At 35.5% G+C, this 25,270-nt stretch overlaps 3 protein-coding genes across 4 annotated transcripts in view; 1 reads left to right on the plus strand and 2 right to left on the minus strand.

Annotated features, from left to right (window-relative positions):
- The window catches only part of LOC126873916 (insulin gene enhancer protein ISL-1), a 34,480-nt gene extending 30,705 nt beyond the window's left edge, over positions 1–3,775 (plus strand). The window contains exons 4-6 of the mRNA XM_050635286.1: positions 1,545–1,846; positions 1,991–2,197; positions 2,376–3,775. Of these exons, the coding sequence (XP_050491243.1) occupies positions 1,545–1,846; positions 1,991–2,197; positions 2,376–2,612 (746 nt within the window). The 3' untranslated portion in view covers positions 2,613–3,775. The remainder of the gene's footprint in view (positions 1–1,544; positions 1,847–1,990; positions 2,198–2,375) is intronic.
- A 1,884-nt stretch (positions 3,776–5,659) lies between these two features.
- LOC126873917 (sorting nexin-4-like) lies at positions 5,660–10,222 on the minus strand. Its single transcript, XM_050635288.1, has 10 exons — positions 9,829–10,222; positions 8,735–8,841; positions 8,371–8,587; positions 8,188–8,293; positions 7,978–8,087; positions 7,778–7,915; positions 7,401–7,611; positions 7,187–7,319; positions 6,965–7,079; positions 5,660–6,881 (listed from the first exon to the last, which is right to left on the minus strand). Exons 1-10 carry the CDS (start codon positions 9,904–9,906, stop codon positions 6,831–6,833), a joined length of 1,266 nt encoding a protein of 421 aa, XP_050491245.1. The 5' UTR covers positions 9,907–10,222; the 3' UTR covers positions 5,660–6,830.
- A 1,302-nt stretch (positions 10,223–11,524) lies between these two features.
- LOC126873915 (synaptic vesicle glycoprotein 2C-like) lies at positions 11,525–22,391 on the minus strand. Of its 2 annotated transcripts, XM_050635284.1 has the most exons (12): positions 21,255–22,391; positions 17,290–17,352; positions 16,517–16,678; positions 14,350–14,512; positions 14,016–14,137; positions 13,440–13,684; positions 13,102–13,262; positions 12,740–12,932; positions 12,413–12,527; positions 12,162–12,321; positions 11,953–12,080; positions 11,525–11,857 (listed from the first exon to the last, which is right to left on the minus strand). In XM_050635284.1, the coding sequence occupies exons 1-12, from the start codon at positions 21,277–21,279 to the stop codon at positions 11,787–11,789; spliced, it is 1,608 nt and encodes a 535-aa protein (XP_050491241.1). In that variant the 5' UTR covers positions 21,280–22,391; the 3' UTR covers positions 11,525–11,786. The 2 variants fall into 2 exon arrangements, with proteins under 2 accessions (XP_050491241.1, XP_050491242.1); XM_050635285.1 differs by lacking the exons at positions 16,517–16,678; positions 17,290–17,352; positions 21,255–22,391 and adding an exon at positions 16,345–16,510.
- Between the last annotated feature and the right edge of the window lie 2,879 nt (positions 22,392–25,270).

Consider the following 25,270-nt stretch of genomic DNA (forward strand, 5'->3'; position numbering starts at 1 on the left):
GTTTGCTCGGTTGCCTTTTCGTCTTACCGTCCGCAAACATTCGAAATTCGCTTTCGTGCGGCTACCAAATCCTTTCGAAGGACACCGCCAAGGAAACTGGATCCTTATCGCGGCACGAGTTACTTATTGCTCGTTAATTGGGAGTTAATGAAATTCAACGTTCGTCCCTCGTCCAGCCGTTTACATATGGGTTTCGCTGTTTGGTCGGCTAAAAAGTGTCCGAAAGGTTCGTGCTGCTTCTTCTTCTTCTTCTTCTTCTTCTGTTTCTTTCTTTTTCTTTTTCTTTCTGGTGAAGTCGCTGCGAAGGAGTCGTTTACTGATCGATGAGACTAACAAGGGAGCTGAGCCTGAAAAATCGAAAGCTCCTCCTTTTCCTTTTAGTATCCTTCGTCGGTTTGCGAAGAGGTTCGACATAAATATCGGACAATTTCTATTTGCTCGTCCGATGATAATGAACGAGATAAAGCATGTAGTACACGGATATGGGGTGTTGATGAATTTTCACTGCATAGAACATTAGTTTAAGGGTAGAACGAGATCTTGGGCTGTGCGTGTACGAGTTGCGAGAGCTCGGTTTTTCCTCGTTCTCAGTGAATTATTTTTTAACAGCTTCCAACAAAGACAATGTCGATTATACGAATCGGTATCTCCCTTTCTTTCCGATAATTCTTTCGATATGTCGAAAGTATTTGGACGAAATCGTTCTGCAGCGGACACTCTCGATTCGCATACGATTCTTTTAAAATTTTCTGCAAATCGAAGCACAGTTTCATGTAAACTGCCGTAATCCAAACAGCGTCGACGCTCGAAACTTTTCTCGATCGCAGTCGATCTTGCGAAAACGTTGCCGAAGACCTTTCCGATCTTTCTTGTCGGACCTGGTACCGATCACGGAATCGTCGCCAAAGTTTGCTCATCGACAATATTGTCTCTGGCCTCTCGGATAGTCAACAGGCATTCGTCTCAGCGTTCTCCATCCGCCATGCTGTACCACTATCCGGATCTCCCATTAGCTGGCGAAGAACGTTTTGCAGGACCGGTTAGGACGATAGTCGCAGCTGGACATTCTACTCTGCATTCTCCTGATTTAGTCGAGCTACTCTTCCCCGAGAGTTGGCTTTTTTCCAAACAACCGGCGAATCGGTTCGTGCAATAGCCAGTGGAAGCAAACAACGGAATCGCCATTCGTTTCGGCCTTTCCTTCCACTTCTTGAATTATTTCTCTCGTTATCGCGCTTCTGCCTCTTGGTATTTTATTCGACTATCGAAGAAACTTTTTACGCCTCGATTCGATCTACCAACGATACGTGAACGCGATTCGATTTATTCGTAACGACCACCACGCTTACGATAGAAAAATGTATTTATCTAAACGATACGAAAGTAGGTATATATATATATAAAAATTACGATAAAAATTTCGAAAATTGTGCTTGGTACAGTGACGAAAGCGAGAGAGAAGGAAAAAACTAAGCGAAACAGCGGTAGAAAAATAGAGGCCGGAAAAATCGAGGTGAGTAATCGTGACGTTGATTTGTTCGTAGATTCCGGGTCTGAAAGCGGGTCGCACAAAGCTGGCGTGGGTGGTACTCGAGGATCGGGCGGCCATAAAAGCGGCGGCGGTTCTGACGGCAAACCAACCAGAGTTCGCACTGTTCTAAACGAAAAGCAACTACACACACTTAGAACTTGCTACGCCGCGAATCCGCGACCGGACGCGTTGATGAAGGAACAATTGGTGGAGATGACGGGGCTGAGTCCACGCGTGATAAGGGTATGGTTCCAGAACAAACGGTGCAAGGATAAGAAGAAGACGATCGCCATGAAACAACAGATGCAGGAAAAGGTTGGCATTCGAGTTTTCCCATTTCGCTATTATCGCTTTCGATAAAGACAAATGTTTAAAGCGCGCCGATCCACGATGTATCGTTTCTATTCGTTGTCGTACTTCAAGCCACGATTTAACGAACGAAGGTGTTCTATATTTCAGGATGGCCGTAAATTAGGCTTCGGTGGGATGCACGGAATTCCTATGGTGGCTAGCAGTCCCGTAAGACACGAGAGTTCTATAGGCATGACACCGTTAGAAGTTCAAGCTTATCAACCACCGTGGAAAGCCCTTTCGGACTTCGCCTTACACACCGATTTGGAGAGGTTGGATCCTAATACTCCTTCTTTTCATCATCTGGTGTCGCAGGTAATTATCGTAGACATATTTCAAATAAAGAAAAAGTATCTGGTATCGATCTGGTATCGTCTACGAACGTCGATAGCGTTTAGGAACGAATGGCATATTCCTATATCGAAGCGAACATGTGCAGTAACGTGTTGCACGATGCGATATATCCATAGGCGATTAATATAATTCATTTCAGATGCATGGTTACGATCTTCACAGCGGACCACCACAATTACCACCGCCAGGCATGCTTGGTGGACCGATGAACGATGGCGGAGGCGGCGGGGGTGGTGGTTCTTTGCCACCCCCCGGCCCACACCATCCCAGTAGCGGCGGCCCAGACATGGGGCAACACCCTGATAGCACGGATAGCTATGTAACTTACCTCGAAAGTGACAGTGACTCTCTTCATCACGATACAGGAAGTCCATAGTGTTGTGCAGTGTGGCCAGAACGAAAGTGTCCGCTTTCTTCGTGGTCTTCTTTCAATAAGTGCTTGAAGAGAATCGTAGTCTGCGAGAACAAATAGGACGATTACGGATGGCTGGAAACGAAACGAAATTTGCGTTATTAAATTGCGGCTTTTTGTGCAAGGAAACCTCACCCTTTCGCGCTTAATTTTATAATCGGAGAAGAACGCGTGTGAAACGTTGTTTAATCGAGAGAAAATCATCCCTTGTGAGACGAATTGGTGTAAAAATTCGGTTTAACGACGTGCCAGGGTAACCTAGCCATAGATTAACTGAATCCTTCGATAAGGCTAACGTTAAAATTATTGATCGACCACGCAACTGTCACGTTGCGTGGAAAGTTTTGAATTAGAAGAATTCGAAAGAAATGTTGCGTTTGATTAGTATTACTATTATTATTATTATTATTATTACTATTATCGATTGTTTTTCGAAATTACCGTCGATCGATTAAAAGACAAATTTGAATTTCCACGCGTAAGGGTTAAGAGATATTGTCGTTTTCGATAGAGACAAGCAAATTACAAGAACGATATGATTTGCAGAAACACGAGCTTAAAACAGCGGAACGAGAGAACAGTTATTTAAATTGCTATTGTTGTGTCGACAGAAACAATCGAAAATTACTGTACGATCTGTAAAAAAAGAAATACGTATCCGAAGAACTCTGATTAATTTTTAGAGCGAATAAATAAACTTAATCATTATTTGACGTAAGTATGTATTATTTTATCCGATCGTAGTTTCGTGCTCGATATTTCGTAATTAGACATTTGTGTCGTGAACGAGAAAAATTCGATACGTAATGAACGCATTCGTTCGCGAGAAATCTCAGGTAGGATATGTATAATGATTCATGAACGATATCGACGAGCGGATTTGTCGACTGGAATAATTGCTCGTTTGTTACGGAACGGTAATGATATTTAACGGAACAGGCGAACAAAGTATGTGAAATACTGCGCCAATATTTTCCAATGAAATACACCGGTGTAAAAAATCGATTTCTTCGAGAAACTGACAATGAGTAATCGAATAATTGCGAATTAAGGAGAAATTTTATCATGATTATTGTCATTTCTAAAGCATGCGAAAGGAGATTGCAATAAAAGACGATCAAACTGATTGTATGTCGAGTTGATTTTACCATTGTATCGATGTCTTTGAACGAAATTCACCCTTATGCACTGAAATTGTATTGAATTGATAAAATTGTGATCGACGAATTTCATGATGAATATGAAAAGTGTATTTATTAATTATCGTTTAGGTACATAGGATTATTTAACTATTTAATAAATTGGAAAGGCGATTAATTCGTTTGTTTATTCTTTATGCAATTTCAGTGTATTGTTCATGGGTGAAGGGGTGCAATAAGTATAATACATTTTCTTAGGTCAAGGTATCGCATTAACATCGAAAGATATTAATGCTTTGGAATTGAATGAATCGATTAAAAGTGGTCAAAGGTGTATCTGAAACTCTGTTCTGCGCCCAAGTACAGTAATTTCATTGAGGAATGATGATTCAATTGTCCGCGATAGCTTTTTTTCCGAATGTCATTTCAGCCAGTTCGAACGACCAAAGAATGCTTTTATCACGATAGAAAGACGAAAACGAAAAGAAAAGGACGAAGCAGTGTCATCAACAGAGTTGGACAAATTTGTAAATCGCCGTATATAAAAAGTAAGAATTGACGTGGAAGAATTTACACTGATAGATAAAATGTTTACTTTGATAGCTTTCTTCTAGTAATATAATCTTTCTTCTTTTGAATTGCGGTACACTTTTTACGACATAAATTATTTTAAGCAACGGAATAATTATTAAACATTAATTTCCGCAACAGAAAGACTAGGAGGAACCATTACAAATTCCTCGATCACGAATTTTACGTAACAAACAAAATAATATTTGTCGATCGATCTAACCAAATCGATATACCAAAAAAGCAAGTTACTTTAAAATTTATTACATAATACCTTATTTATTGTGTACAACTTTTTAATTACCTAAATCATACTTGAAAGAACTTCTAAGACTATCGGTGACAAACATTCATTCAAATAAAATGTATTTTATCGGTTGCAAGAAATATGTATCTATACACTTACCTACATGATTTACTGATTATCAGCCATTTTTATTCCAACTCGTACAACTTGTCGTTGACGCTATTTGCAACAATTAAAAATTTCCAAATATGACTTAAAGTTTATTTTTAATAATATCTATTCTATTATCTATTACAAAATAAGAAAACAGGTTATATCGTACTTTCCAACTCTGTTCCTTCGTCCGCATTGCTGTGAAACAGAAGTGAACGACTGTCACACTGTAAATATAGTTGTGTCCACTACATATAAATTTGAATCATGATGTACCGTCAGACGCAGCTAATTCATAATATTGATTACACGAATAGCCGAGTTATGTATAAAGGATTAAAAAAAAAAAACATAAAAAATGCAAGTAACATTGACGATAGCGCATTACCCCCTGATTTATGTTGTAACAAATCATATTGTAAACGCAGGTACATATGTACATTCGATTAATACCAAAGTGTGCGAAACTTCATGTGAACACGGAAACGCACTGAATTGTATTGTAAATATCGCCTCTAACCCTCCCCTTCCTCCTGACCCTAACCTCGTTGTCGCTAATTAGTGGTTCGTTTTAGTGGTGATTCGTTTAGATGTTTGTATAGAATCGTTCCATCACCGCTCCTCTCGTAATGTACATGTTTTGAAAGGGAGAACACCGTAGACCTAACATTTTCGTAATCTATTCGAATCGTCTTCGAATTTGTATAATATTTCTATACCGGCGCACACGTAATAAACTGTCCAATTAACTTATTTGTCTTCCAATTAATTCACAACCTTTTCTTCAATTTCTCTCTTTATATCTCGAAACAACTTGATTTTATAATGATTCAAAACGTATAATAGAGATAACAATAAATACTTCCATTAGCAAGATATTTCGTAGCAATAAAAGATCATAATGTTGTCTCATATATTTTATTTAAATTACTAGGAATTTCTTGTACAATTAATTGTCGCCAAAAGTATTACAATAAATTTTGTTCAAGCTAATTGTTCATTACAAACAACATTAATTATTCGTTATAAATATTGTATATATTAGATATTTAATGAAAAAAAATATATAATTTATCATATTTAGTATTATTTAAATTATATTATTGATTTTAAGGAGTATTAATGAGCAAACATACGTATAACGTACATATGTTGTGTGATGTACCTTTAAACATATTGATTACACCTAATTGAAATAAAATTTAGGAAGCTAAATCAAGAAAAAATTGTTTTCTTTATCGAGTAAGACAAGAAATCAAGAAAATTGTTATTGTTATAGAGGAATTACTATAAAACTTTAACATTGGTATAATAGACATCCATTGATTGTAGATGCAGAGTACATTGCAAAATGTATGACCTAAATAAATTCTATTGAAAACTGAAAAACAGAAGAAGAGAGAAATTAATATAAAATTTAAACTACCGTACTATAATATACCGAACCAGGTATATACGTAGAAAACATAGTTATTCAGACGTAGAAAATAGTATTTCAAATCTTAAATTTGTATCATTTATCAATGAGATTAAGGCTCCTAAGTATTACGAAAAATAAATGCAACAATTGTATCGATAAATGAGATACAATCCGGGATTTAATCGACGTCAATGAAATTCAAGCCTATTGAGCAGATATAAGACAGTGTATAAAAAGTTACAGCAACGATTTTTCCAACTTTCATAACTAACATTCTAGGGATTTCACTTGGTGATTTATATTATATATAAATCACACAGATCTTTGACTTATGACAACCCTTAAGTACTGCCTAAACATTCACATAATTGCTTAATTGTATCTTACACGTACAACAATAACATACTAAATACATATAAATATTAAATAATGTTTCACATAACTATGTATATATCCAACATGAATTGTGTGTATATATAATATATATGTATATATAATATTATCTAGTCTAACATTAAATAATAAAAACAATCTTGTACATTGATGTAATAATAAGCGTACAGTATGAGTGAGCTTACAATTATAGGAATGTATATCGCACGAAAGATGTGGAACAATTATTGTTCTTTGTCAGTTTCAATAAGAAAAGATTTTTATGGCATACTTTCCAGACAACCCTTGATATGCTGCCAAGCTTGCAATCCCTGTAATTATTTATAGAAATGTTGATTCATCTGTACAAAGATGGGTAGTAAATTAGTTAAATAATAATGTGCAAAAATGTTACCTTTCTAGCAAGTTTAAATTGTAAAATGCAGTAAGCTGCCAAAATTTCTTTTAAATCTACCACCTTTTGGTGTTGAAATCTTTCAATGTCCATCATTGCTTTAATAGAGAAAGACCTAAAAACATTATATGTAAAATATAGAGAAATGTATTATACATAGTTTCATAGTATACTTTTTACATGCTATAAGTATGTGTAAAATATTTGATTAAAATATATTACTTTAAATCTTCATCCACCCGCTTGACGGCTTCTTCGTGTTGTGCAATCCTTTGTTCTAACTGTAGCATTTTTAATTCACGAACTTCTTCTGTATCCACAGATACAAATAATCTTGACATTAAACCAGATTTACCTGCAATAATAAACTGCATTAGCTCCAAAAATTCCCATATTTGTAAATTGAATGGTAATAGTATTTAGTATAATTTAAAACCTTGTATAATTTTTTCTTTTTGTTCAAACGCTGTGGTTAGAGCATCATGAGCTTCATCTTTGGTTAACTGTAAAGCTTCTCTTCGTTTAACAACTGCTTGTAACGCAGAAGCACCAAACAACCATTCTTTCAACTGATCTGCTATTAGTTCCTCTTCTTCGAGGGTTGTATCTATTGTAGCTGCTAATGAATCCAAGTAGTGACCCGATTTCTAAGAAAACAGGCGCTGTAATGCAGTGCGCTTTGCAATATATATACTTGTAGCATAATTCAATTATGTTTTATCATTTAGAAATTTCTCGCAAAAATTGGTAATTATAATGTTTCTAAAGATATAAATGTTAAGAAATATTTATAATATATATAAAATTGAATACCTGTAGCCCATCACCCATTTCTCTTTCTATGGCACTCCATTCACTAAATACACGACCATAATTTGCATGTAATTTGTACAAACTGTGTTGTTTTTCTACAAGTCGCGCACGTACTCGAAGAACATTACATAAATTATTCTGAAATATTAAACGGATACGTACTACTATAAAAGTTTACTTTTTCTCAATGCTGAACATACCTGAAGTTCAATTCCATAGTTTTTGATTGTTTCAAATCGCTTATCTGGTTTCCTTAATCGCACTGCTACGCTCAGTGCCTTTAATTTTGATTCTACTAATTGCAAATAACCTATCATAAAACATTAATAATTACAACACTCATTATAAATGTATAAATAAATAATGATATAAATAGATAATAAGATAGATACTTCTTTAACAGAATGTACCTGTTTCTTTAATGCTTTCCCTCCAACCATCCTTTTGTTGCAAAAATCCCATGAAATGCTCATCACGAGACAATATAGGATGCGAGGCTACCCTCAATAGGAAATTCTTAGAAATAAATTTTTTATAAATATCAAATACATATTTTCAAATAAAGAAGCAACGAATAAATATAAATAGTATACCTCAAGACCAACTCTTCGTCTGTCAACAAAATCTGGATCGAATGTATCAGTGGTAACCTTTTGCCATGCATATAAAACTTTTTTTTCCGGTAATGGAGGCAGTACAATATATGGATAGGAAATTTCCAAATAAGCTCGGAGTAGTTCAAATTCTGTGTATCGACGCCATAGAGAGCTTATTTTGGTGAGTGCACCTTTAAAGCCTGGATCTGTAATTCTACAATAATATTTAATATATATGTATATATTTCATAGATGTTAAAGTGTAACTTTTGCAAAGAGAGACAATTTAAAATTAAATGTACACAAGCTTGAAACATCCCCGTTTTAACTTTATTAAGTAAAGAATAATAGGTTCACTTACTTAGTCTCAATGAGGTAGACTGTATAAAACTCTCTTAAATTCAATGCTCCATTTGCACGCTTTTCGGTTTCAACTATAGAGATTTCCATGTGATCAAGCAATACATCCTAATATAGAACATAAATAATGAGTTTAAGGTATAAAAAATACAACTGTTTCATTTTTTATATTATATAATTTATGAAAGTAGATTTAAAGAAAAATGACAAGTACAAATAAATAAAACCTATGTAAACAATTATTAACAAATATTAATAACACAATTTATTTTTAATATTAAGTATCAAAATTAAATCATATTCAATTAATACAAGGAAAACAAATGAACTATTTTATATCTATTAAGTTCCAAAATTAAAAGTAAAAAATTTTATAATTTGCATTATTATCATTAATTACTCAATAAAATAATATCTTACAATAATATCTGAATTTAAATTGGTTGCATGCTAATTCAAGACATCATAGGTTTAAATATCTTTCACAAACGCGTATGTAGATACCGCCAACACTAGTATAGTGGTACTCAAACGGATAATTCATGACCTACTTTGATGCTTCTTCAAATAAATTAAGAAATCTGTATTTTCTACTGTAATAATACAAGTAATTTCTTTTAAGCGATCTAGTATCATTTATTTTATACATATTATACGTTTAAGTAACACAAATTTATAAAAATTGCTTAAAGCTAATTTATACAACGAAGGTGTACTAGAAAATTTGACATATTAAAAAAATGTAGCATAAATTAAACAACAATCAAAACATAGATATAAGTTATTAAAAGCAAAATTAGAAAATAAGGTCAATAAAAAAATAAGAAATTTAGAACAACAATAACAAAACATGAGAATCACTGCGCGTCACTTCGATTCTTTCGCAATATACATACGTATTCTGTGCAATTATCTAATGCTTCTTTAACTTAAACAAATATAATTTCACAGTAATTTAACTTTGCACAAATATTACGATAATCATAATACCTAGAAACCCGTTCAAATAAGAACGTGTTTAAAAATTATAGCTTCGAACGACGTATTGATTTGGCGGACGAATTGAAATGGTCAACTATTCGAAGAGTTTCTTACCTCCTTTTGTGTCTCCATAGTAGTCATGTTTGCGTTTGACTCCCTCTGATAATTCCCGTTCTGAAACACTTCTTCCATGATTCTGTATCGGCCTAAAAATCTACGAAGCGGCAAAGGAACTTCGAAGCCTTTCACATCACGTCCACTTTCTCCATTACTGACACTGTCACTTTATTCAATAGAGCGCTGTACGTTGCAGCAGGTTAAATTCCCTTTAAAACGTTCAATAACGACTCACTAATCCGTTTACGAAAATATTTCGTTGGTTCCATTAACATTTTTATCGTAATCTCAATAATTCATTCGTAGTATAAAGAATTCGTTTAAACATATTTACATCCTGCAAATAACAGCAACTCACGTAGTTTTCGGTAGTGCTCTAGGGAATTTTAAGAAGTGCGTTGAAGCCGAAAGTTTTCGAATCAGATGCGTGCAGTTGATTGCAAATTGCAAGAGATGAAATAATTTGCGCATACACACTATTTTAATGTCTATGTGCGTGTGGAAAGTCATTTCTTTATAAATATTTGTTGATAGTTTGTAGATACGTCATTAGTAAATTCGGTAATTTTAATTTCTAGAGAAATCACAAAAACACAGTGAAGGTAATTAAATATGATAACCACTGAATATATGTTTGTTTATTTAATAGAAAGAAACAACTTTTCTGAAATCGTACATACGTACTATATATATTTGTATTGCTGAGCAAACTGCAGCGTGATGGCCATTCTAGTGTTGTGATCATAACAATAAGACGTGTTTAGTATTACTCCACAGTACGTACTACATACACGTACCTTTATACTTATTCATCGTTTAAACGCACGTTAGTCTTAACTTCGTTCAATTAACGCTCGCGTTTTATGCAATAGTTTACTATAATCTATTACTTTTTTTCTTTTGATCTTTTCGATTGTCACATTTTACCGACAATTACCGGTAACCGGTAGCTCGTATAACGAGCTTCCGAAACGCAATTTAACCTTAATCATCGTTTCATCTTTAAATAATTTGTCCTTATATATTTATTTTACATTTATGATTTGGCCTCTTTTTGTGCAGATTATTTTTTGATCGCTAGGGAAACTTCGAAGCATTAGGGGATGTCACAGACGATGAATCTGAAAGCTTTTCATGGACGTTTGGTAACGTTTGATTTATTTTAACACAAGCAAACGTATTTATGCGTCAGTTTTTTTCTTTTTCTGTATAATTGGTAATATTTATTTAGTATTCTACAATTTATTTAGTACGTATTTTTAACAAATAGTGAGTAATAATAATGTAATCAATACGTAATATAGCAAAATTCTATTCACACTACTTTTTATATTTTGAACGTGTTAAAACATTTTTTGCATGAAAATAATTTTTTAATTATCTTTTACGTGATTAGAAGATCGAACTGACTGTTAGTAAGTCTCTGATTTTAAAGATGTAGTTTTTTCAATTGCGTACGATACTTATGACTGTTAATACTAAGATAATAAGAATTAAGAAAGTAAATTCAGAGGAAAGCGAGCAATTACGAATATTGCTTCTTTTCGTTACATCGCCTCTGAATTTTACGATATTCAATAATTATTTTGCGAATTAACGACATTAATTGCGAGTTAATGTATTATCTAATGATTCATTGACGGGCGAGGTTATTAAATCTCGAGGATAAAGGGTGTTCTAAAATTATATTACGTCATGCAATCATAATGTTTATTAAAAACGTCACTTAGGCCATGCACTTGTCTTGCGAAATGTTTGGGTTACACGCATACGTATATAGTGATGAGATTACCTTATGCTACATGAGTGTAATTGTATTGTATTTACATATTTACATGATGAAAAATCATGCACCGAAAATTACAATTGACCAACGACCAGACACAGGGTGTATATTTACAAGCGATTCTTTCAGCTACTATTAGCTGATTACATTTTAACCATACAAATTTTCGTCAGGCAATTTGCTTTGGCTTATTCTTCTGCGATTTTTTCCGTGGGAGGATGGTCACTAGTAATGCCGATACTGAAAAATTAAATTTGTGTGCAATGTACATATAAGAATATTATGTCGTGACATTATTTTATTATTCATATACCAAAGGATTTAGGTGATTTTACCTAGAGAGGCAGAGCCAATCATAATGAAGGGGCCCAAGCAGGACAAGTCAAACAGCACTGGAAATAGTAAATTGCCTATGACCGCCCCAATTCTGCCTACCATCATAGTTAGACTAACTGCCATAGTCCTGAAGAAAAGTATTAAATAATCGATAAGATACTTGACACGTAGAATAAACAAATTGCTAGAAAATGATGTATCTTTGTACCTTAAACACGTCGGGAAATTATCGACGATTACGTTTACGACACAGGCACCACCTATACTCGACATGGCTACGAAAACTGAACACAAACCAAGAATACTGTTAGTGTCTTCAGCCCAGTAAAGCGAGCCACAACAAGCAGCTGCTACAATGAAACAAGTTGCTGCAATAAATAGAAATTGTAAATTATTACGAAGATCAATATTTTCCTGTACGTTCCTGTACAAAATTTATGTCCAGCGTAGATATCTCACCTATAAGTTTCTTTTTCCCTACTACAGTAATGAGCGTGCCTGCCAAAGTATATCCTATTACACCGGTAACCGCAATTACGATAGAATTAATGAATACTTTCGAGTTCAAATCCATCTGAAATAAAGCACGCGTAAAAAATGATTGAAATCTTCAACGTATAGGAACAAAAGCCAAAAGAGAGAATTAATAAATCCTTCGTGAGTACGCGTAACAAGCAACGATGTACGTTGTACAATCTTAATTTACAGCATCGCAATGTAAAAAAACAAAGAAATGTGTGTAAACAAGGAATGATTTATCGTATTTGTATGTAAATAACGTAATACCGGTACGCATGTGTGGACAGCATTTAGAGTTTCGTTTACAAAACTCGTTGAGAAATTATGATTTGCCCCTTGTTGGCCTAACATGTAACAGAAGCGCGGCTGCGAGCTCGAATATTCGTATTTCGAATCGTCATTCTTGAATTGTTCCATCATTGTGAATAATTGTGGCATCCATAGTCTAATCGAATTCGATCTATAAATTGAAATTTCCTCGTTGGTCAACGTTTTTCGTTTCTACTATGATTAAAGTCACTGATGAACTCTTGTTGACTCTTGAAATATATTCGACATGATATAAAGAATTCAAAGAGTCAGCGACAATGAAAATATGTTTCAAGAAAAGTTCAGTTGATCTAACTAACCCTATCGTGGCACCCAGTTGAATCATGCCGATTACGATCAGTTTGAAGATATTTGGCGATAGAAAGAGTGGTTTGATCTGTTGCCAGCAGGAACGTAACTTGTCCTTTATCTTACTGTTACTCGCCAGCTCGACGGAATACTCGTCGTCGATATCTTTTATCTGAAAACGAAGGTCATTTCGAATTGGACTTGGTATCAAAAATGAACGAATGAATGATCACGTTAATGTTATGCAAGGAGCGAGCATGAGTGGGAATATAACGAGTGTAATTGGATTGTATCGAAGTGCAATTTGCAATTTTTCGTGGAGAACACTGAAATATCGAACATTGCTTACTGGATATGTGTCCGGATCCTTGCCGGTGTTCACCGAATATATCTTCCTGAAAACTTCAAGAGCCTCTTCTCTCCTGCCTTTCAACAAAAGAAAACGCGGGCTCTCGGGGAATGCGAAGATCGCTAAGCAGGCAAGAAACTCTGGCAACGAACAAATCGCCAAGAACACACGCCATGAACTGATCTTTACGACCCCGGTCCAAATGTTAATGGTCCATTTTTGCGGTATGATTAACCAGGCGATGCCTGAAACCAAATATTTTCCCTGTTTTATGCGGACGAACGTAAAGTAAAATAAGAAATGAAATTGCAGATCTATATTAAAGACATTAAAGAGTTTATCCCAGTCGACACATAGAATTTTCTTCTATCTTATAGACATTCGGTGTTGTCTATTCGTTAATCGCTCGTCATTTTAGTATCAGTTGATACAGAGATCAGAAAAACATCGCTATATGAGCGTATCGTAATTTTCCTTCGATGAATCGCTTCAATGGTCAAAAGGAGTAATTTCTACAGCTATGTAAACACGTTAGAAAAATATGAGAGCAGGATATCGCGATTAAAGGCTACTCACATGGTAGAGAAATATTTCCAAGCGAGAAAAACACCCCTAACCACATATAGGTTCGAGATCGCTGCGCATCGTTGTGAACTTCTGCCAGATAAGACATAAGAGCGGCATACGGGCCGGACATGCTGCAAGCGTGCAAAGATTATTATCAAAATTTGATATTTTTTGAAAGAATCAATTTTAGCTGCCATACGCATCGCCAATGGTATTAGTAGATTTGTAATTCTGTCTTAAGCTATGTCTTAGTTCAACGTAGTTAGTTAACGTAAAGGTAGATACGAATCGTAGCGATCGAAGTATCAATGATTTCATTGAAATGATCGTTGTATCAACTTACATTACGCCATCGAGAAACTTGAACAAAATTAAAAGCCACGAAGTATGCGAGAAACAAGCCGTCAAACTCATGATTCCGGCGACCATGTAACCGTAAAACATTATCTTCTTACGACCAAACGTATCGGTCATAAATCCCCAGAAAAATGAGGTGCTGATCATACCTGAAACCAGCCAAATTTTCAACGATAGTTGGGTAGTTGGATTTCTCGGTTGATTTTATGATACGCACTTTATCGATATGAATCATATTACGTTTATTCATTATATTCATAGTAATTTGAACGGTTAGGCAAAAAGAAAAGAATTTCGAAACTGACTTTCAAAGAATATACATAAGCATATGTTTAACAAATTATTCTCTATAGGAATAAAATGTATGTACGTGATTGATTAAATCCTAAAGTTACTTGTTACGACGAAAGTAATAATTAATGCAATTCGATATAAATTTTGACGTAAATCGTGATACGATAAAAATGAATAATCTTCTTATTCGAAAATGAATCAGAAACGAAGGATGTTGTTTCCCGATGAAAGATATCGTTCTAAACAAAAGCTATTGGAATTGTTCCAGAAACACAGATGCAGATATTATGCATCGTAAATCATATTGGTTATGTTTGATATAAACATTGATCTTTCCGTGGGACTTTCCGTTTTCATAAATTCTCATATCTCTTTTACCTGTTCCTATTGTTGTCATGATATCAAGTTCTTCGCAGTATACTGATATCAAGCTTCTCCGTTAGAGAGTTTTATTAAAGGTGATGTTGTGCGTGGCATTATCAACAAGTTATTAATTAATGCAATAAAGAAACGATAAGCTGTCAAAAAGTTTATTTTCTCAGAATACCGCGTCTTATGCTGTTCGATTCCTTTTGTAGAAATTGTACGGTCTTCCTTATCGGTTCCTTAGCAGTGACAAAACTGCTTCGATAATGAAATTTCCGGATAATAGAACAATCACTTTCCTGGATATGAAATTTCATTTATTCAAACACAGTTTAGAATTAATTGATAGTTTCTTTAAGTATTTATGGATCCAATATCTTTTTAGTTGCTAAGTCATAGAATTGTTTCAACGCAAGAAACCGCATAGAGTTACATTCTTTTTTCATTTCGATTATCCAAGTCCTTTTTTGAACGTCACGAATGCTTCGGTACGAGAAGGAATCTCTTCCTTAGCACTTTTATTTGTTATTTCCATTTGCATAAATGGAATTATTATCGTCGTTATTATCGTTTTTATCGCAATGAAATCATTTCATTGCATCAGTATATTTACGGTTTCTCTACTGTCGTTGCCAGCATCACAGGGATCGACGTGCTTTAGATCATGTTTTTGTTTTCCGACGTCTGCGACTGTGGTGGATTTTCCAACACCGTGCACTTTTGCCAATTCTCTTGCGCTTACATCTTTCGAGTTCTTTGATCGTGTCGTTAGTTTCGTAGCAAATTTTTATAATTGGAATTCGCTCGATCGAATAAAGAAGAGAGTACACTCTGCGTACGAACGCTAATAAAACATGTACATATTTGAAAGGGAAAATTCCGTTACTGGAAAATATTATGTTCGGATGTATAACGGAGATGAAAAATTAGAAACTCGTAAAGTATCTCTTCGTTTCTGATTCGAATGAATCATAAGGTAACCAATGCGGTAAACAGTGCGGTTTAGACTTTTAATTTGCAATAATCTTAAACAGGTCATAAAATAATCCACTCTCTTTTTCTTCAAAAAAATTCCCAACATCTTAAATCCGATAAAGAGACCTTTTCAAAGTCTTGCTCTCTTACCTGGCAAACAATCGACAATCTAAATTACGTTACAGTAGAAATAAAGACGGAAGCAATTTTAAATTACGAGTCGAACGATCGCTCGTCGATCTCGAACGCGATTTCTCGTCGCTTGAAAATCGTCACTCGAGATCGTTGCCCACGCGGACCACGTAACCAATGCACGATGAAGTACAAGAGTGTGTCATTTAATTACCATGTCCGTACTCGTACAAATACATTCCCTAACGAGTCCGTAGCGTACACCATGTGTGTTCTAACCAGAAACTCGAAGCGTACCAAATGCGCGCTTTGACTCTCTGTGTCTTAAGCTCAACCTGTAATTACAGTCGCGGTTACGTGATTACGCCAATAAATGAATATACCACCTGCGAACGTCATCGAGTTGAGTAGACCCTTGTCGAACATGGTGAGCCTCAAGTCGCACTCGGCCGATGGTAACACGTACGACATCGCCGATGACGAGAAAATACTGGAGAAACTAGCGGGCAACACGGCCAACAGCAACAAGTAGTTGAATTTTCCATAGCCTGTCGAAAAATTTTGCGTGTACATGGAAGAATGCCAGACGTCATTCGATCGATGAAAGATTCCAAGGAAAGTCATTCGATTGGATTCGATTCTATGTCGGATTTCTATCTCTCTCTCCCTCTCTCTCTCTCTCTCTCTCTCTCTCTCTCTCTCTCTCTCTCTCTCTCTATATATATATATATATATATATATATATATGATATTTCTGACCGTTTGCTGTTTTTTATCCTTTAAAAAGATGCTCGTTTCGATGTGAAATATCTTTACATCGAGGAGCATCGTTTTGTTCGTTTATTTGGTAGATGTTACGAAAGGAAAAAAAAAGATAAAAATTCTTTGAGAAAACGAACAGCTCAAAGCTCTTGGAACGTCACTCAGGAACGTTTATTTCCTTTTTGTAATTTGTATAGTTGTTTCGGTAATTATATACGTGTATATGCATCGTTCAGGATTTAATAGTTTTGAAAGATAAAAGCAAAATAAGCTATTAGACCGTCTGGAATTTTTACGCGTTTCCTTTTTTGAATTTGAAACGCGCGATAGCGATTGATGAAGCGTAAGACGTTGTTTTAAGTGAGAGCGCGGTATAAAAACATCGATATATGCTTACCGGCATTAGTTATTGCTCGTTCGAAATCTACGGGACCAGACTCCTCAGACTTTACGTCTTCACCTATAGCAAGACACACAGTACACGATTATTGATCTTCCGCAATAAGTTTTGTATATTATTATATTAACGTTGTAAAGCAGCTAGGTAACGTACATCGCAAATATTTGTAGCTAAACACTGAAAGCAAATCGAAGAATCGTTTAAACACCATCATTCACGTAATACGTTTAACAAAATAAATTATTACTATTAATGATCGAAGTTGGTAATTGAACGATTTAAAAAAAAATGGATTGCTTGGGGTTGTATTCTCTCTGTAAACGAACGTTTACAAACATAGAGTTTGACAATTTATAAATTTGACGTTAGTTACGTTTTATGATATTTAATCAGTACTTAGTTACTTTAATTTCACGGTATTTGTCCTTGTTAAACACGATTTGTGTAAACGTTTACGTTACAGGCTGGCAATAGGTAATATTTATTATCGCAATAATCGAATTATCGTCAACGTGAGACAGATTTTCACCAAAGATGTTTCACTCGCCACTTTATTATAAATTACGATTTACAGCGATCGCTATCAATTGCGAAAAGTTTGAGAAAAAATATTTGCGAACGCAATTAAAGTACGATAGAATCATATCATATAAAAATGACATTTATTCGAGTAAGAAAAGAAAATGCAAGCAACTTGCAGCTGATAGCACGTAGTAAAATGTAAAATTGATCACTATTACACTATAATACGTTTGACAATGACTAGATTTAATGGTGAGACGATGGCCGAGAAAGTCTAACTGAAGAATTAGCAAATACAACAGTAATTGAAGTAGAATATTTGTTTACACTGGTGGTAGCTCGTTAATCCCATGTGTCTGTAGAAAAAAATCTATAAACACATAGTGTTTGAAATCTTCCAAATTCTTGTATATCGTATTGCGTATGTATTACACGTCCGCACATACATAGATTCTATTTTCATATTTCTTATTCATTCGTTTCTTCTTCTATAATTTATTTTACTTTTATTTTTATCATCTTGCAAATGTACGTTTATTATGAAACTTTACTTTGGTCAATTACTCGTCTATTAAAATCAAAACATGTTGTACGATATTTCAGTATTTATATTGGTATTACGTTAATAGTTATCTATAATTAGTACTTATACTTATAATTAGTATTATTTTGCTATACATTCTTTTTCATAATTAGGATATTGGGAAATACTCTTCGATGCAGCAATTTTTATATACTATATCACGTTTAAAAAATGTGGCGCGATAGTAAGTAGAGCTTATCGAACGAGAAAGGAACGAATAAATGTTTTCATTTAAAGGAATATATACATAGTTATGACATTTAACATCTTGTTTCACGGCATTGAATGGAAGAACAATGAACCATATTAATTACGCGAATAAGCAATTTTAATTATGATTGACATGCCGCTGAAAGCAGATATAAAAATTTAAAGGTATCAAAATAATCTCGCGTCACGTGTATTAAAATATTATGAATTATTGTTAGGAACTTCTGTTTTCCACGCTGTCTACGAAACAATTATAATTCGAGTTAAAAATTCTCGGACGATCTAAGTACGTATATTTGTTAATATTTTCAAATCTAACGCGTTTCTCATATTCCGTGAAAGTGAGAGTACACGTGGTATAAAAATCAAAATATCGATTTAACACGTTCGTCGTCTCGAAAACAACTCGGCACGTATTTTTATGATACACGCGTGATAGGAACTGGAATACGGGATGCGGATTAATTATCAGGAAATTTTGAAAAATATTTTCGTAACGATTCGTCCAGGGCACGTGTGTCGGTCTATCGCTTATGCTTGTTTATGAAAATTATTTGTTAACATGTTACATATACAATGAAAAACCGGTCGTTTGAACGAGCATTTCCCAAGTAGCAGTCGCAATAAGATATTTATCCCCATGTCGTCTTTCGTGTCGACAGAGTCAAATAAACGTTGTTGGTAAACAATTAACCAGCAATTCGTTTCTCAGTTTCATTTTTTAACTTCGTGCAATTAAACGCTATAAACATGCAGCTCGGAGTATTTCATCTGGTTGCCATGAAGCAAATATACATAGCTACGTACAGTGCATTGGGAAACCGTAAATCTGTTAGGTGCATTCGATAATGAAGGAAAATTCCGTGATACCGCAAGGGGAAGTAGCGTCATGTTCTATGAAAATAAATATTAATAAACCTACTATCCTTCTATTGCTGGGGCATTTATCATATGCAAATGATTATCACCTAGTTATCGGTACGTACGTATATGTGCTGCTTCAGTTTCGTAATCGCAATGATTATTGTCAGGTAATCGATCAGATAATAATATTTGAATATTGTAATCACAGGTATGTACAGTGCGCTGCTGGAAAGAAGTTTCGCGGTGCGACACAGAGGCAAGGGAGGTATTGTTCGCTATCGCTCACCGTCACGCGTTGTTATATCCTTTTATTTGCGTATATGACACTTTTGGCCAATGCGTGTGCTTATCTTTATGATCGTGTCGAGTCTGTCAGAAATATCCAATCGGCGGCGCCGAATTCCTCCCGCGGAACTTTTCTCGAGCAGTGCACGGTATATTTTGAAGCGACACGACCGTGACGCTTTCGCAAAAGATCACGTTAAACTCTAAACTATCAAACAATCTAATGAAAAATGTCAGCGAACGTGTAAATTAAACGGAAGATATTACGACGAAACGACGTTTGACCAACGTTGGGATAACATTGGCAGATACGAGTTCGTACACTTTCGGTTAAGGTTTTATATTATTTATATAATATTTGAAGAAAATATCGGTAGAAGAAAGAAATATAGCGAAAAAGAAAGAGAAAAGGTGTTGGAGTAAATGCGCTCGAGATCATCGGACTTGTACGAGATCTCTCTGTATCTCAATGAAGTTTATGGTTTTCTAATTCCATTGTGTTTTCGCGATCGTTTCTTTGTTTATGTTATCATAGCATCGACATTAAATTCCAGGATCGAGTGATTGCGTAAAGTAGTTACACGAGTTAATTGATGAGCGGTAATCGAAACAGGTTTGAGAATTAATCCGTATAAAAGTAAATATGTCATTGAATCGGTTGAATCGACTGATAGATCATTTGAAATTTAAATATAATCCATATAGTCTAGGTTTTTAAAATTACGATAATTACTACAATCTTGGAATAGCAATAACAAGGTATTTACTAGTCATACTTCAATCCGTGATACGATCTTTGGTGTAGAAGCAACGCTTTGTGTATTGATTCAGGTAGATGTCTCGAATCAAACCCAAGAAAAGCGAGAAAGTTACAGTTTTACGTGACTTTTGAAATAATTCGTGTCGCGCGCAATACGTGATTTCTTCGCTTTTCAGTCTGGTTCATGACAAATGTGATAAACGGAAGGAAAAATATTATTCACGTGTTAATTCCTCGCTAACTTTTCTGTACAACGTTTACGACACCGTTCCCACATTTTCATATTTCCAAAATCAAATTCTTTTACTAGTTTTTCACCGACGTGTGAATTTGCGGCACGAGTTACGTCGCGGTCCTCGGTCGATTTTCCGCCCGATATGCAAAAAAGATTCGTGCTAAGTAAAGATTTCTTGCACAAAAAATTGGAAAAATCGTACAAGTTCTCAATCCGATGAATGGCGAGGACGGCGATCGTGAATTCGTTTAATTATCCGTTACGGTTAATTCGAAATTGGAAAAGTCGCTGAACCAACGACAGTCGCATAGGTATGTGGCGCTGCGTTTATTTCAGATTGTTTAATCTGATATTAATTTTTATAAACGTTAGAGGTTTCGATTAAAACGCGATTGAAAATCCGACATTGATAAAACGGCAAAAGAGAAAGAAAGCAGTAAAAATATCTCGTCTCACCAAAAAAGAAAAAAAAAAACACAAATACAACTGCTTTACAAACTTACCGCTGTACTTCATCGACGGATTCATTAAATATCCTGTTTTCCTCCGCCTCCTGTGATTTTGTGTCTTGAGCCAATCAGTTAGCGAAACAGCTGTCAAAGGGGAGAACTCTCTTTCTCTGTTACACACACGCGCGAAATCGTCGCGGCGAACGACGATTTCTCTGTTTCTTTTTCCTTAGGAAAACAGAGAAAACGAAGGATAAAACGGAGGAAAAGGGAGGTAAGAAAAGAAAGGGAGGAAAAAACAAAGCGGAAAAGAGGCGATGGTCGCGCGCTTGTAGCAACTGCAACGTGCACCGTGAAGAGACGGAGAAACTGAGCGTAATTTCAGCTGCACGCACTGCACATGCCTGCCGCGAAACTACAATTCGCGCTAAAATCAGACAAACGCAAAAGTCACCTGCGACATATATGTAAATTCGACCCTGGTGGGGCGAAACAGGTTGTCGAGGGGAATCGTACGAGCGATAGACAAAAAAGATTCAATTCCACCCGCACTGACACATCGGTCGATCCGCCATCGTGTTTCGCCTTCTCAACATCTTTATTTTTCCTATCTCAAAACTGTCCACCACCTGTATCCAGGATGCAGAGTATTTTTTCCCGTCTACTCGTTCGTATCCAATTGGCACGCCGATTATCCTTAGTAACACCGATATTAACAGGATATTAAGAAACAATTACTAAAATAATACTAGCAACGTCGATGCGAAAGCGATGCTCTTTGGCACTCAACTTGTCCACGTTGCTACGAATTGTAAGTGTAAATATGGTCTTCCAGAGGTCGTGGTCAATTTTTGATAACGTCATAGGAATTCGAGAGGGACAAAGAAGTGTTCTTTGCTTTAGAACTGTTAAACGAAGTTCGAAGTTATATTTTGATTCATCGTAGAAGACTACTTAATGACTAAACGTAACGCGATAATTTTCTAGTGCAAAATACTGTTTAGCGAAAATGAGCTGTATCGTCGAAAAGATTTTATATAATATAAAAGAACGCAATTGAAGCAGGGTTGGATGATTTTCCACGATTGATACGATTTTACCGCTTTTATTCTTGCGCGCTTTTGCTTTAGACGCGTTAAAAATGCGATAGTTTCTTCCTTGTTTTCTTACCAAAAAACGTCCTTTCGTAACAAACATTGTAACTTTAATGTTGGAAAAATTCGCCGAACTGATAAAAATGTTTAGTTGCTAAATAGAGAGATTAACGACAACGTTACCTAACCTTACGAAATTAAAGCAAAGTATGTGAAAAATACGAAAATATCTATGTAATTAGCTTCGTTCTCATAGATAAACAACAACATAACTTGACACTACGCTATCTGCAGTAAATTTAACAATTATCCAAGATAAGTATCTACGAAATGAGATAAGACAAAAATTTCATATCGAATGTTTCTTTCAATTCCAACCTTCTTGCTTTATTTATACGACATAAACTTCGTATATGCATCCAGCATTCCACGAACACTGCAACAAAGTTATACGACGTTATCAGTATCCTCGTATTAATCAAAGGACAATTGAACAAATCGTTCGTTTCCATCACAAAATTAAACTGCTTTACCGGTAGTAACGTAATTAGTGCTTTCCAAATGATTCACGTAATAGCGAAACATCGCATTTCAGAGGTCTTCTACTAATTTTTGAAATTTTCGAGAACAATTTCCTATGACGTACATTTGAACATCAGTCGGAATTGTTCGTCAGAATGCTATTTGTCATTCAAACTTATCAAGATGAACAACGATATACAGACGTATCGCGTGCACTATACGAACTAATTTGTTTCCTAATCCTTTGGGAAACTTTCGACAACGTTTCTTTAAATTTGTCAAGCGTTAATAATTAAAAACACACTAGGGAAAATTCCGTCTCTTTGTTTGACGATCGCTGAATCTCTGCATCGTTTCTTTTTTCGCTGATACGGTCGTATATTTTGCATACACACTCCTAATCTTCTTACAAGAGAGGTTATTTACAAAGAAGATGGAAAAAACCGAGGTGAATAATTAAACCGCGGCTGACATAAATTTTCCCATCAACTCAGCTATTTGATTCATAACGTAAGTGGTAAAACACTAGCTAAACGTACGAAAGATCGACGACTGTTTCACCTGTATTTTCATTCAAGTAATACAATTAACGATACGGTTCAAAGTGAACAATTGGATCGTTGAGTCAAGACATCGTTGAATCTGAATTTGTCAGGGTCTTGGTGTAGTAACCTAAAAAGGAAGATACAAAAACCTATCACCGAACGTGCATCCACCGTTACAAGGTCAAATCCTCATTTGGATCTTCGCGAAGCTACAGATATTCGTAAGGCCGGTGCAGGATTCACGAGATGGTGATGAATTCCAGGACAGCTTGGACAGTTCTATTCAAGACTCGACCAAAGTATTGAAAATCTCTTGAAAAATAATGGTCAAGACCATTATTAATTTGCATATAGAATGGTTTCGTGGTTTGACGCACTTTCAATTTGTCATTGATTTAACTCTAGACGCAACAAGTTAAATATAAGTTTATTAGTATACTCGTTAAAACGTAGCGATAATAAATAATAAATCGTCGAAATTAAAACGCATGTGCACGACAGGAGGAGGATGAGGTAGTTTGGCCTTCTCGTTCATCTCGACAAGCTTAGAACGTATTGCCCGTGCCATTATTCCAAGCAACTTCTTCTTGCGTGTACAAAAATCTTCTGTTCGATTTAAGATAAAATCATACGAGTTTCTACATTTGTACGTAACAATTACGATAAGTTGGTACAGATTCTGATTGAAAGTAATTCGCGTCGCGATGAATCGTGAGAAGCGCGGTAAACCAATGAAATTTGATCGTGAAAAACTAACGTTTAAATGTTGGGAGAACATATTTTACAAGAAAAATCGGAACTCGGGAAGCGTGTTAATTGATAATATGGTTTAAAAATTGGGGTATTCCGTAACAGGTGGTTCGAAAATGCACAGTAGACTTTGAGCGGTCGAGTAAACGACTATTTATCGGGCCAGTTGCGAACAGACATGCCGAGATGTTATTTACAATTAGCGTCGTGCGAAGGTGCGTTAAATCGCATACGACGGTGGTATCGGAATCTCGTAGATTTTGCAGCTGTTTCAATCCCAAGGGTTGTAAACATGTCACCGTATCCATGAGACTAATTTTGTTGATCCGGACACTAGGGTGTACGCGCAGAATACAGAAATTGCGCGGCCAGGTACGAGATATCATAATATATCGGATTGGCAACTAAGTGATCGCGGATTTTGTCTATACCATCTAATGACAAAATCCGCAATCACTTAGTTGTCAACCCAATATATTATAATATTCCTCGTTATGGGACTCGCACGTCACATTATGTAGGATTATGGTTGCCATTTATAGAATCATTGATCTAAGGTAGAGTGCATTGGAATCTCGGACTTTTCCATTTCAAACCCAGACACTTTTCACTATCTTTTTAGATCAGGTTCGATATCGCAAGATAAAAACTTTCGTAAATTATAAATAAATTATGGCCGGATAGCACTGCGTTTGCATTTAGACTGCTTCTGATGCGTCCGATGCGAACGCGACACTTGAAGATCACCGTTAGGAAAACAAATGCGTTGCTATCCAGTGTGCTAGTATAGCGCGTCTGACACGTGTCAGATCACCGCGTGCAACGTATATATAGCATGACGACAAGGATGAGGCCACCGGTTTGGACAACGACCGAGTATCGGGAAACCCTGATCGCTACAGAAACTTGCCCCGGACACATTAATAACTAGGACAAATCCGGGAAAATGCGAACGAATGACAACCTGATATGGGATACGTAGTAGAGCTTTTATTCCAACGACAACATAATTTTGACGATAAAATTTGTACAGTTTTGTAAACATAAATTTGTAAAGTTTAACAAGTTCCTTCTGAATATTTCGGAAACTGAGACCGAGCGATGGTAACACGTATAGGGAAAAGTTGTTCAGAGCGATGACCAAAACAACATAGGTCAT

Source organism: Bombus huntii, chromosome 15 (genome assembly GCF_024542735.1).
Source record: "Bombus huntii isolate Logan2020A chromosome 15, iyBomHunt1.1, whole genome shotgun sequence".
Classification (NCBI taxonomy): Eukaryota; Metazoa; Arthropoda; class Insecta; order Hymenoptera; family Apidae; genus Bombus; species Bombus huntii.

Excerpts from the sequence above, each read along its gene's own strand:
- LOC126873917 (XM_050635288.1), bottom strand. The coding sequence starts at position 9,906 with ATGGAAGAAGTGTTTCAGAACGGGAATTATCAGAGGGAGTCAAACGCA. Across the intron at positions 7,916-7,977 it reads ACTATGGAATTGAACTTCAG|AATAATTTATGTAATGTTCT; the intron begins GTATGTTCAGCA and ends TTAATATTTCAG. Across the intron at positions 7,612-7,777 it reads AAATGGGTGATGGGCTACAG|AAATCGGGTCACTACTTGGA; the intron begins GTATTCAATTTT and ends CTGTTTTCTTAG.
- LOC126873915 (XM_050635284.1), bottom strand. The coding sequence starts at position 21,279 with ATGAATCCGTCGATGAAGTACAGCG. Across the intron at positions 12,933-13,101 it reads CAACTGGGTGCCACGATAGG|ATCGAATTCGATTAGACTAT; the intron begins GTTAGTTAGATC and ends TTCAATTTATAG. Across the intron at positions 12,081-12,161 it reads AATTTCCCGACGTGTTTAAG|GACTATGGCAGTTAGTCTAA; the intron begins GTACAAAGATAC and ends ACTTTTCTTCAG.